This window comes from Notolabrus celidotus, chromosome 5 (assembly GCF_009762535.1).
Source record: "Notolabrus celidotus isolate fNotCel1 chromosome 5, fNotCel1.pri, whole genome shotgun sequence".
Classification (NCBI taxonomy): domain Eukaryota; kingdom Metazoa; phylum Chordata; class Actinopteri; order Labriformes; family Labridae; genus Notolabrus; species Notolabrus celidotus.
The window spans coordinates 1,143,793-1,157,567 of record NC_048276.1 but is presented as its reverse complement, the minus strand read 5'-3'; the positions used below and the strand labels follow the sequence as shown (position 1 = coordinate 1,157,567).

Here is a 13,775-nt window from a genome sequence, read left to right as displayed (position 1 = left end):
GTTTTATTTATTTTTTATTGTGCAAGAAATGTGCTTTAAAAGAAAAGGGTGAGCAAGTGATAGAAGACAGAATAACAAGTAAACAAGACATGAATATGACAACATACAAAACAGACAAAGAAGTGATGATAATAATAATAAGAGGAAAACAAAGTTAAAAACAAAAAGAGAACAACAACAAAAGCAAAAATAAATAATAATAATAATAAATAAATCTTCTGTTATTTTTTGTTTTGTTTGTTTTTTTAACTTTCCCTTCTTTTCTTTGAATCATTGTTTTAAATATTAATATTAATATTATTATTATTATTAATCCTTTTTTGTTTTGTATGTAGATATTCTGTTTCTACATTAATACATTGATACTTTGTGTTGATTATTTTCTATGGAGGGCCACTCAAAAAGCCTGTTAGGGTTTTTTTTGGCTCCTCCCACACATAACATGTTAGTGGTTATTTTTAATATTGAATTTTATCTGTTATATCTTGGCTAGTGTTATTGAACATGCAATGTTTTGTTCTTTATTATGTGCAATAAATAAAAAAATAAATAAACAAACAACAACAATTGATGTTTCTTAAAAAAAATAGAGCAGAAATAACTTATAAAAAGTAAGCAATGAAAGAAGGAGAGAATAGTAATAATAATAATAATAATAATAATTAAAAACATAATAATGATAATAATAGGAAAGTAGATAAATATATGATATCAACAAAGATAATTAAACAGATAAGGCTGAATGACAGTTTCCTAATTATTAATTCAATCTTTATCAATCAATCAATCAATCTTTATTTGTATCGCACCAAATCACAACAAGCGTTATCTCAAGACTCTTTTACAAACAGCAGGTCTAGACCACTCTATGTCAAATTATGAACAGAGACCCAACACCAAGACAGGATCAGACTCAGTCTGACCCCACCTTAATCCACCATGAGCATTACACCTCGCAGTATTTAGCAAGTTACAGTGGAGAGGAAAAACTTCCTTTAACAGGCAGAAACCTCCAGCAGGACCAGACTCATGTTAGACAGCCATCATGCCTCGACTGAGTTGGGTCTGGAAAGACAGATAGAGGGGAGTAAGAGAGAGAGGTGATAGTGATGAGACGAATCGTAGAAGCTGTTGCCGCTGGAGTCCAGCACGTCCGTATCAGCTGGAGTCCAGATCGTCCGCAGCAGGAGGACGTCTACGGCAGCTCAGAGGAATCTACGAGACAATGGAGCTCAGGGACTCCAGAAAGGTCTATGGTTAGTAACTTTAATGGGACAGGCAGAGTTAAAGTAAGTGATGAAGGGGTTGGGGGGAAGAAGGTGAGCTAGGATCCCAGTGTGTCAGTGTGCCAGTTCCCCCGGCAGTCTAGGCCTATAGCAGCATGACAAAAGCTGGTCCAAGCCTGATCCAGCTCTAACTATAAGCTTTATCAAAAAGGAAAGTTTTAAGTCTACTCTTAAAAGTGGAGAGGGTGTCTGCCTCCCGGACCCTGACTGGTAGATGATTCCAAAGGAGAGGGGCCTGATAACTGAAGGTTCTACCTCCCACACTACTTTTAGAGACTTTAGGTACAACTAGCAAGCCTGCATGTTGGGAGCGTAGAGTTCTAGAGGGGTAATAGGGCACTATGAGCTCTTTAAGATACGAGGGTGTCTGATTTTTAAGAGCTTTGTAGGTTAAAAGAAGGATTTTAAATTCTATTCTACATTTTATTGGGAGCCGGTGTAGAGAAGCTAACACTGGATAATTGCAAGGGTTTATTATTAAATAAACAATGAAAAGTGTGTCTTATGAGGTCTAATGTTTGTGTGGGTATAGGTTGAAGGTCTGAAGGTTATATTGTTATGGTTATATTTTTTTAATGTAGCTGTATTGTGTATTTTCCTCGTCAGGGATTTCACTTTAACTTCTATAATTGATCATTTAGAGCAAAGAGCAGCCGAGTGGAACAAATTGATGTTTGTCACTTTGATGAATCGACTGATCTGTAAAATGTGTATCCATCAAGAGATCGTCTGAATGATGCAACATTAACACCGCAGGAAGTGTGCTGAGGAACTGGATATTAGATCTAATGGGTTTTCACATGGAAGCCGGAGTGTATATTTATAATGATGATGACTGTTTGGTTCTCTTCCTGTCAGCCTGTCAGAACACCAAACTCTTCCTTCATACGTTCACTCTTCCTGTATCCTTCTCTGCCTCCTTTCCTTCCTCTCTTCCACCCGCTCCATCTCTCTCTCCCGTCCGTAGTTTATGTACTGGTGCTCATTATGACTGCTGTTATGACAGCCTCCCTTGCACTTACATGCACACGGTGGTTGCAGTTATTCTGGTGATTTACAACCTCCTCCTTCTCCTCCCACGGACAGAGAGAGAGAGAGAGAGAGAGAGAGAGAGAGAGAGAGAGAGAGAGAGAGAGAGAGAGAGAGAGAGAGAGAGAGAGAGAGAGAGAGAGAGAGAGAGAGAGAGAGAGAGAGAGAGAGAGAGAGGGGGGCACAGTATAGCTGTCTAGGAGGAGAGCTTTATGTTCACAGTAAACTAGCCACAGTGGCACCTCCACAGAGCCCGGACCACAAAGTAAACCACAAGCACATAGTACTGCAATAATAGGCTCTGAGGGATGACAATGGAAACAGTCACTCAGCTTAATAAGAACATCCCACGTCACACGGCACCTTCTTACTCCACTTCTTCACAGCTACTTAAGAGTACTTCAGATTCATAAAGTGCTGTGGAGGATTGTGCATATGCCAGAGTGGCTGATGGCTCCATCAAATGATACTTATTTGAAGTGCTAAGTGATGTGATATACATAGAAGCCCGGGCTCTTGTTATCCCATGCTGTCACATTCTGCACAGGATGTTTTACATACAGGAGTTTTTACACATCGCACAGTGCCAGATAAAAATCACAGAAGGACTGTTTCCTCCTGTCCCCGGCGAGTCCTGGCTGTGATCTCTGAGGCGCTGCAAAACAACACACACACACAGAGTATGCAGCTGATGTGTGTGAACAAAATGCATGGATACACACACACGGTTTGAAGTGTTGTTGCTGATATATATCATGCAGAAGTGATTCATCGATGCATCTCAATATGTTCTGTCTTTGTCAGATGAGGCTGCTTGATCGTATAAATCCATATTTAGGTGCAACTTTAAGAAAAGTTTGGACCCTGCAGAGCTCCAAAGGGTCACAGGTTCAAGCTTTAGAAGTTTCTCCAAGAAAATGAATGATGCAATAGAAAAATAAAGGAAAGCAAAGCAGCAAAACAAAACAAATAATCATCAGTTATACGTTAAAATCCTTTCTAAAGGTGGTTTTGAGTCCAGATTTGAATTTGGTGAGTGAGGGAGAGAATCTGAGGTGTTTGGGGAGAGAGTTCCAGAGGGTGGGGGCAGCGACAGAGAAGGCCCTGTCGCCCCAGGTTCAGTGCTTGGGTTTGGTGAGAGGGGTGAGGAGGTTGCAGAAGGTCGGTGAGGTAGGAGGGAGCTAGGTCATGGAGGGCTTTGTAGGTGATGAGGAGGATCTTGTACTGTATTCTGGAGGTGCTGGGAAGCCAATGGAGGTTCTGGAGGACTGGGGTGATGTGGTCTCTGGAGCGGGAGTGAGTGAGGAGGCGTGCAGCTGAGTTTTGTATGTATTGTAATTTGTTGAGGAGGGTGTTGGGTGTGCTGTAGAGGATGCTGTCTCAATAATGGAGTCTTGAGGTGATGAAGGCGTGGATGAGAGTTTCAGGGAGGGGCGGAGACGGGCGGAGATGTTTTGAGGTGGAAGAAAGCGGTTTTTGAGAGATTGTTAATGTGTTGTTGGAAGTTGAAGGACTGATTAAAAATGATGCCATGGTTACAGATGTGTGTGGATGTTGAAACAGTAGATTTATCAATAGTGAGTGAGAAGTCCGGGCAGGTGGAAGTGAGGGATTTTGGGCCAAGTTTAGAAATTGTGCTGGTAGCTATAGAAGCAGTAGGTCTCTGCCTGCTAACAAACCCCCAACTGCCCGGGGACATCCCACCGATGGAGCTCTGACACCTCTCTGCATTAGTGCCTGTCTTTAGGATCCTGTTCCTGCATGTGTGTAAAGAAGCTGTGTGTAGCATGATCAAAACAAGACTGAAACATTGAAAGTATGTCTTCTTCTTCTGATCAATCACAGACAGTGGGGAGTGGGGTGGAATCTATGTGCAGATCGGTTTCTGACCTTGAAAGGATTGTTGGCTGCACTTGCATGAAAGTATTTGTTTACATGTAAATAAATGGACATAACAGTCCTGATGAGTTGCCTTTGGACTCTGTCTGCTGAAAATCTAGACCTGTGAAGGAGAGGTCATGCAAATTAGAATCTCAACAGGGTGAGCAAGACCCAGTGAAGTGGTTTCACCCTTACAAGTGTTTTTCCACAGTGTGAACAGGTAAAGGTGCAATGTGCTGGAACCTCCTTTCACACATTGATCTGATGCCTTGCTTGTCAACAGGTATTAAAACTACTCATTACCCAGCTCTCTCACTGATCTTCAGGCTGTGTAAGATGCTGGATTCTGATTGGTCAAAAACTGTTCAAATCATTTTAAATCAATAAAATAATCTTTAATCAGAATTGATGAGAGTAGAAGGGTTTCTATAGCATCACATTTGAGACGTTGGGCTGCTAGCCAAGCTTTCTTTTGCAACTTGAGAACCAGAGAGGCTGAGCATCTACATAAAAAGAACACACTGAGAAGGATCCAGAAGTCTATTTCAGTCTCTTTATTTCCAAGAAGACAGGAAGAGATTCTGTGTTTGAGTACGAGAATGTTCCCACAAGAGAGAGAGAGAGAGAGAGAGAGAGGAGCTGGAGAAGCCTCCCTGATGTTTCACACTTCAGAGTAAAGCCTCCTGTTTGATGCCGGGCATTGATGAGTTCAGTGGAGATAGTTTAGAGGAACTACATGGCAACAAGCATCTCTTCAGCCACATGTGCCGTGGAGCACAGCGTGCGAGAGAGAGCGGAGCGTGAGCGCTTACATAACCACCGACCAGGGATTGAAGTGTGGGGAAGGCGGCACGTGCAGCCAATGATCCTTAGAGCCAGCCGGGTATTAAACCCCTACAGTTATTTGTTGAGTTTATTTCTATACATGAGAGGAATAGTGCTGCCTGCAGCTTTGTTTTCCTGTTCTTATCTGGAAACCTATACTGCCTTATTTTCTTTGCAATCTCCAAACATCTTATTAGGCACTCAAAGTCCTTTTCTGCAAACCAGCAGTGTCAAAATGGAACTTTCTAAGACCCTGCACAACGCTTCACCCTGGATTTACTGAAATCACTCTATTCCAAGTCCAATTATAGAGCTGAATGCTACAATTGCCACCATTTATTTCTTTAGAAAAACTTAACTTTTAAACCCATAGTTGTCAGCACCCCCGAGCCAAATAGGGCACAAACAACAACAACATGACAAAACCCATTAAAGTCAAACAAGTTCCTCAGTGAGGGAAGCTGCTCCTGTTTCTCTGACTCCATCCAGTCAATATTCCAAGCTTCCAGATCCCAAGGTGCAGCGAGATGTCAGATCTGTAGCCGACGGGCGTTTTCAAAAATGCATGTTCAGCCTCTTTGCCAGGAAGAGGATGTGCCAGTCATGACAGAAAAGAAAAAGTTCCCTGCGACAGCAACTTTCTTCAGCTGGGGTTTTTGTGGTGGCTGATTGGTAGGCGTCTTACTTCAGTGAGCTACATGAGCGTCTGACTGCTGGCTTGACTGTTTTATGGTGTCCTAGATTCAGCATCAGGGAGTTTTACAGCGAGTAATCAAACCTCCTCTAAATGTGTATGAAATATTAACCCGCTGTATGTGTTTCAGGTTTGTGTGTGTGTGTGTGTGTGTGCCGTCGTACCAGACAGAAATGTGTCCCTGTGTGAACTGTCGAACTCTGAGTTTACTCTCAGTAAATATCCTGTTTACTCTGCATCTCTAATTAATGTTCATAAAGCTGTTTATTCTGTATCTTAAATCTGCATCAGTCACATCTTTATTTGAGCTTTCTTTATGTCACATCATGAAAGAAGTAATCTCAGCTCTCAGGGAAGGTCTAGACTTTCATCTTTGTTCTGTGATTGAGAGAGGGAGACAGAGACAGACGAACCAAACATGAGCGATCTCTCTGCAGCAGTGATCAGGAATACGATGTAGACTCCTGCAGACAATCACATGAACTGAGGAGGAAGAGTGAGTGAGAGAGAGACAGAGAGAGAGAGAGACACTGAAGAAGACAGAGAGATGGACAGACAGATAGGTGACAGATATAAAGACATGATGACATGTAGGAAGAAACAGACAGACAGACAGACAGACAGACAGACAGGCGGGGTGAGAGCAAAACAGATTGATTGACAGACAGACAAACAGAAAGAAAGGGAAGAGACAGGTAGGCGGGGAGGATGTCAGACACAAAGAAACAGACGGACAGTTTGGGAAAGAGAAAGACAGACAAACAGGGAGGAAGACAGGAAGACAGGCAGACAGACAGACTGACAGGCAGGGAGAGAGAGAGAAAGATGGACAGAGAGAAAGAAAGACAAGGAGAAAAAAAGACAGACAGACTTGAGTCGGACAGACATGAGATGGACATGCAAATGGAAAGATAGGGAGAAAGAAAGACAGACAGGAGGGGAGACAGACAGACAGACAGACAGGATGGGAGACAGACAGGAGGGGAGGCAGACAGACAGACAGACAGGATGGGAGACAGACAGGAGGGGAGGCAGACAGACAGGAGGGGAGGCAGACAGACGAGAGGGGACACAAACAGACAGACAGACAGGAGGGGAGACAGGAGAGGAGGCAGACAGACGAGAGGGGACACAAACAGACAGACAGACAGACAGGAGGGGAGACAGGAGGGGAGACAGACAGACAGACAGGAGGGGAGACAGACAGACAGGAGGGGAGACAGGAGGGGAGGCAGACAGACGAGAGGGGACACAAACAGACAGACAGACAGACAGGAGGGGAGACAGGAGGGGAGGCAGACAGACGAGAGGGGACACAAACAGACAGACAGACAGACAGACAGGAGGGAAGGAAGAGTGACAGACAGACAGACAGGAGGGGAGACAGGAGGGGAGACAGACAGACAGGAGGGGAGACAGTAGGGGAGACAGACCGACAGGAGGGAAGGAAGAGTGACAAACAGACAGACAGGAGGGGAGACATACAGACAGACAGACAGACAGACAGACAGACAGACAGACAGACAGACAGACAGGAGGGAAGACAGACAGGAGGGGAGACAGACAGACAGGAGGGGACACAGACAGGAGGGGAGACAGACAGGAGGGGACACAGACAGGAGGGGACACAGACAGGAGGGGAGACAGACAGGAGGGGACACAGACAGGAGGGGAGACAGACAGGAGGGGACACAGACAGGAGGGGAGACAGACAGGAGGGGACACAGACAGGAGGGGAGACAGACAGGAGGGGAGACAGACAGGAGGGGACACAGACAGGAGGGGACACAGACAGGAGGGGACACAGACAGGAGGGGGCACAGACAGGAGGGGAGACAGAAAGGAGGGGAGACAAATGGGGAGAAAGATGTACGGATGGAAAGATAGACTGGTAGAGGGAAACAAAGACAGACAGACAGACAGACAGACAGACAGACAGACAGACAGACAGACGCTCATGTGTATACCTACAAACACATGATGATGTTTTATTAATGAAGCTCACACTCGGGTCAAACTTAACATTCTTCATATATAATACAAATCTGTCTTTATGTGACCTTTCAGTTCTTTATGTTCAGCAGACCGAGTGATGGACAGAAACTGGACCAGGTCTCCTCTGTGTCTCCTCGGTTACAGGGACAGGTCTCTCTGTTCCAGGGACAGGTCTCTCTGTTCCAGGGACAGGTCTCTCTGTTCCAGGGACAGGTCTCTGTTACAGGGACAGGTCTCTCTGTTACAGGGACTGGTCTCCTCAGTTACAGGGACAGGTCTCTTTGTTACAGGGACAGGTCTCTCTGTTACAGGGACAGGTCTCTCTGTTACAGGGACAGGTCTCTCTGTTACAGGGACTGGTCTCCTCTGTTACAGGGACAGGTCTCTCTGTTACAGGGACAGGTCTCTCTGTTACAGGGACGGGTCTCTCTGTGACAGAGACAGGTCTCTCTGTTACAGAGACAGGTCTCTCTGTTACAGGGACAGGTCTCTCTGTTACAGAGACAGGTCTCTCTGTTACAGGGACAGGTCTCTCTGTTACAGGGACAGGTCTCTCTGTTCCAGGGACAGGTCTCTTTGTTACAGGGACAGGTCTCTTTGTCCTCTATCTGATGCATTAAAGTTCACACTGCCCACATATACGCTCCATGTCTGTTATAGAAACATGTAAATGCTGCTGAGTGCTCTTTGAAGTCTAAGCCTTCATAGTATTCAGACGTATGGAGGCTTCAAAGGCTCGCTGCTGTCTCTGCATGACTTGAAGTGATGCGAGGGGACGGTTTACTGTCCTGGTTCTGGGACGACAGAAAGCAGAAATGGGTGAATATGTTATTGGACTAATACGTACTGAGGCCCGTTTCACAAACAAGGCTTAATCCCAGAAAGACAGGGACTGTCGGAGGAAGCAGAGCACGGAGGAGATATCCTGTAAAACAGATCTCTGAGGTTGCTCTGAGGTTATTTTCATTTGTCTGGAACATGCGGTCTCTTCTGCTCCCCGTCTCTCCTCTGAGTGTGTTTGTGAGTACGTCACACGCACCACTAAGACAGCAGCACACACATTTTAATCACATATTAACAGACCCAAAACTTACACACACACACACACACACACACACAAACCCGAACCATCTGTCTCTGCTCCCCTCTCTGATTCATACACACTCTTTCACACTTCCTGTCTTCATGTTTCTATAAAAAGGGAGATATTCCCCCTTGCTTTGTACTCCCAGTTTTTGGCCTGTAGTGCTACGCTTCCTTTTGCTTTTAAGTGAGCTTCATCTAATATTGAGAGCTCGTCTGGTCTAATCTGAGAGCATGCATGTCTCACACAGCAGCTGTGTAAAATGCTAGCTTTTGGGGTAACCCTCTCCTCTCTCTCTTCTTTCTTTTATCCTTCCTCTCTGAACTCCTGGCCTCGTTTCCTCTCTCCTCCCCTCCTCCCTGCTCTGTCCTCCTTTGCTCCCTCTCTCTGTGCACTTACAGGACTACACGTTGACGATGTACTTCCAGCAGGCCTGGCGAGACAAGCGGCTGTCCTACACCGAGATCCCGCTCAACCTGACCTTAGATAACCGGGTGGCGGATCAGCTCTGGGTCCCGGACACCTACTTCCTCAACGACAAGAAATCGTTTGTGCATGGTGTCACCGTGAAGAACAGAATGATCCGACTGCACCCGGATGGTACTGTGCTGTACGGTCTGAGGTGAGATCTGAATCTCTTTAAGAACATCTCTGACCAAACAAGGAGACCAGAGGGTCAGAGATTTAGATTCATACAACAGATGATGTTCTATGTGAGTGGATACAGAGGACAGCATCACTTAGGAGCAAGGAATAAGGCTCACCCAACTGGATTTACACAAAACAGTTCACTATAAAGCTTTTAGGTTACCCACAATGCTTCAGTGCCGGACGCATGGTATTAATCACACCACATCAATTAGTGAAGCCCAGGTAGGAGGCTCAGGTTGGAGGCTCAGGTTGGAGGCTCAGGTTGGAGGCTCAGGTTGGAGGCTCAGGTTGGAGGCTCAGGTTGGAGGCTCAGGTTGGAGGTTCAGGTTGGAGGTTCAGGTTGGAGGCTCAGGTTGGAGGCTCAGGTTGGAGGCTCAGGTAGGAGACTCAGGTTGGAGGCTCAGGTTGGAGGTTCAGGTTGGAGGCTCAGGTATGAGGCTCAGGTTGGAGGCTCAGGTTGGAGGTTAGGTTGGAGGCTCAGGTTGGAGGCTCAGGTTGGAGGCACAGGTTGGAGGCTCAGGTTGGAGGCTCAGGTTGGAGGTTAGGTTGGAGGCTCAGGTTGGAGGCTCAGGTTGGAGGCACAGGTTGGAGGCTCAGGTTGGAGGTTCAGGTTGGAGGCTCAGGTATGAGGCTCAGGTTGGAGGCTCAGGTTGGAGGTTAGGTTGGAGGCTCAGGTTGGAGGCTCAGGTTGGAGGCACAGGTTGGAGGCTCAGGTTGGAGGCTCAGGTTGGAGGTTAGGTTGGAGGCTCAGGTTGGAGGCTCAGGTATGAGGCTCAGGTTGGAGGCTCAGGTTGGAGGTTAGGTTGGAGGCTCAGGTTGGAGGCTCAGGTTGGAGGCACAGGTTGGAGGCACAGGTTGGAGGCTGAAGTTGGAGGATGAGGTTGGAGGCTCAGGTAGGAGGCTCAGGTTGGAGGCACAGGTTGGAGGCTCAGGTAGGAGGCTCAGGTTGGAGGCTCAGGTTGGAGGTTCAGGTTGGAGGCTCAGGTTGGAGGCTGAGGTTGGAGGCTCAGGTTGGAGGCTCAGGTTGGAGGCTCAGGTTGGAGGCTCAGGTTGGAGGTTAGGTTGGAGGCTCAGGTATGAGGCTCAGGTTGGAGGCACAGGTTGGAGGCACAGGTTGGAGGCACAGGTTGGAGGCACAGGTTGGAGGCACAGGTTGGAGGCTGAAGTTGGAGGATGAAGTTGGAGGCTCAGGTAGGAGGCTCAGGTTGGAGGCACAGGTTGGAGGCTCAGGTAGGAGGCTCAGGTTGGAGGCTCAAGTTGGAGGATGAGGTTGGAGGCTCAGTTTGGAAGCTCAGGTCTGAGGCTCGGGTTGGAGGCTCAGGTTGGAGGCTCAGGTCTGAGGCTCAGGTTGGAGGCTCAGGTTGGAGGCTCAGGTTGGAGGCTCAGGTTGGAGGCTCAGGTTGGAAGCTTAGGTCTGAGGCTCGGGTTGGAGGCTCAGGTCTGAGGCTCAGGTTGGAGGCACAGGTTGGAGGCTCAGCTTGGAGGCTCAGGTTGGAGGATCAGGTTGGGGCTCAGGTTGGAGGCTCAGGTTGGAGGCACAGGTTGGAGGCTCAGGTTTGGGCTCAGGTTGGAGGATCAGGTTGGAGGCTCAGGTTGGAGGCTCAGCTTGGAGGCTCAGGTAGGAGCCTCAAGTTGTAGGCACATGCTAATAATTTCCTCTGTGCATGCACAGCGTAACAGAGACTTCCTTAAAGGTATACACACACAGCATAGAGTCTAGTTGTTGTTTATACTGTGAACCTTTGCACTATCCGCTGCTTGTGGAGCTGCAGCATGAAAGACATATCACACTTGAGGTTGTTCTGTTGTTCTAAATATCAGCACAGCCTTGATTTAACACAAGCTGCATGCTAAGGACCTCATCCTGAAACACAGCCATACTTTCAGTACATCCTCCCCATCCTGCACCAGATTATGATGAACTTGTTTCACATATTGATACACGTCTCACCTTTGATCAGTGTGCTGGATTTCTGTTTTTAAAAACCAAGGAGAGACTGGATTCCACCCGTACCAACTTTAATAAAACAATGAGTCAACAGTTGCCGCATTAGACTCGCTCGGTAATTAGCTCATTAGAGCCAGATGAAAAAAACGAATGAAGTAAGGTGCAACATCGCCCCTGAGCCAAAATGACTTTGTTGATGAAGTGACCTAGTTGTGTCCTCATTTAAGGGACAAGTGCACATCACTGAGTAAAGGCTTCTGCAACAACAAACTCTCCTGCAAAGTTTCTGCACAATTATTCCTCACAACAACACAAAGAGTGATTAAAGGAATCTTTAAGTTCAACTTAAACAACCTCCTGAGGTTCAGCTTTCATATTTAATGTGAGCAAATTAGATTTCTATGTGTTCTCCTGAGAGGAAATAAGAATATCAGCTTTACTAACCAGGTTTAGAAGAAATATCAGCAATGGCATGCAGCAGCAGAGTCGTTGACAGGCAGAGGGAGAGATGGGAGATTTTTCCCAGTTTAAATAGACCGCCAATTTGAGAGGCAGAGGGCGGGACTGGATGATGGATAAGAGAGTGGGACATGTGACGTGTATGGCATTGCAGCTCGAGTTGTCTGCCTGAACTAGCTCGCAGTCGTCGCTCCATAAGTGAAAGGTTGACATGCTGCTGTTATGACAGATTTGTTCTATAGCACTTTTGATCACATCTCTGGAGGAAAATCAGACCTCTGTGCACAGTCAGTCTGTATCAGTTTTGCATCTGCAGATGAACTTTGTACTGTTGCCTCCCTGTCCTGTGATCCCTGAGAACGCTGGTCACAGACCGTCAAGTGATATTCTTGAATTACTGCAGCGCACGTTTTGCATTTGATGCATGTTGCAGGTTTTGCGTTTGGAGTTTGCAGCAAACATGTAATACTTTGCAGTACTTGCAAAATATCGGCTTTCACTGTTGTTGTTTTTGAGCTTTAATGTGGACAACAACAATTTTTAAAGTTAGGCTGCGAAGATAAGATGAGATAAGATAATATAATACTTCATTGATCCATGCAGGGAACTCAGCTGTTACAGAAACACAGACAGGATAGCAAGAGCAGTACTAGAATAATTGAGTGCAAATAGAGAAAACATTCAAATAAAGTAAACAAAATAAAAAAATAGATGAATAAGATAAGAAAAAATTTAGTTTTTGAAAAATTTTAAATAAGAAAAATATAAAAATGTAAAGATAAAAAAATTCAATGAAAAATTTAAAACAAAAAAATGTGAAGGTACTATAAAGTACTATGCATTGTCTGAATATTTTATGCAGTAACCTCCTCCCTGATCGGTACTGCTCATGTGCAAGATAGGAATGAGGAAAGATGGCTCACTTGCAGTTTACTTGGTGGGATCAGGGCCGTTTGAGAGGGTGAGAGGTAGCCGGATATGGCATGCTATAAAAAAGGATGCTACCTGCAGCAGCATGTTGGATACAACACCTCAAAGAGATGCATTTATTCTACAGGACTTTCTTTCTTTGTGGATTTGCATCCTCTGTCTTTGCATTAAGCAGCTTTCCAGACATGCAGAAAGATCATTTAATAATTGCTTCTATTACACAACTTCATCATTCTGTCAAACTGCCTCTCCCGCTAATGCTTCTTTCTTTTCTTACAATAACACGTCCTTTTCTGCAAAGTATCTGTCTCAATAAGGGAACAGTGCAAGTCTGCTCTGAGTCAGGGTGGAGGAAAAGTAGCTGCAGCACATTCAGTTGTTAAAAACTCGGTGCAAATGTCATCCTGGTGAGGTTAAATGCTTCACTGACACTCCCATCACTACTCTAACACTCAGTGTCTGCAGCAGAGGGTTGGTTTTCTTCTTCTCTCCAGTGTTTTGTTGCTGCACAGCTTCCATTGGATGATCATGTGCAAACACCAGCATGTTGCTTAAAAGACTGGGAAGAAAAGGAGCGTTTCTAAGACTCCCTAAAAGACCGTTTTCCTTCTTCAGATGATAAAACGTTTTGAACAAAGAGTGGAACACGGACGTCAGAATTGGAGCAGAATGGGAGCGGTGGTTATTCTGTCAGCTGAATGGAGTCCTCTCCAGTGATTGACGCAGCCATTCATCTCAGTCAAGCTTTCCTCACACTCTTGATTTTCATTACCTCCTTAAAGGAGCAGTGTGATGACTGAGCTCTCACTAAATGACAGCTTTCAACATTCATCAAGTTTGTTGACGCTCTCAGAGCTTCAAATAACAGAGTTCAACTTTTCTAAAACCTCAGGTTTGATCTTTTTTTTATCAAACGTTCTTCAGGGAGGCGGCTTGATTTGATATTCTGAATATTTCCCCCGGCTGAGGCTCACATGTTTGATATGTAAATAT

At 45.6% G+C, this 13,775-nt stretch overlaps 1 protein-coding gene across 2 annotated transcripts in view; it reads left to right on the top strand.

Moving 5' to 3' along the window:
• The window catches only part of LOC117813322 (gamma-aminobutyric acid receptor subunit beta-2-like), a 196,973-nt gene that overhangs the window by 123,291 nt on the left and 59,907 nt on the right, over positions 1–13,775 (top strand). For both annotated transcript variants that reach the window (XM_034684478.1, XM_034684479.1), the window contains one exon: positions 9,196–9,416. In XM_034684478.1, coding sequence (XP_034540369.1) covers positions 9,196–9,416 — 221 coding nt within the window. The remainder of the gene's footprint in view (positions 1–9,195; positions 9,417–13,775) is intronic.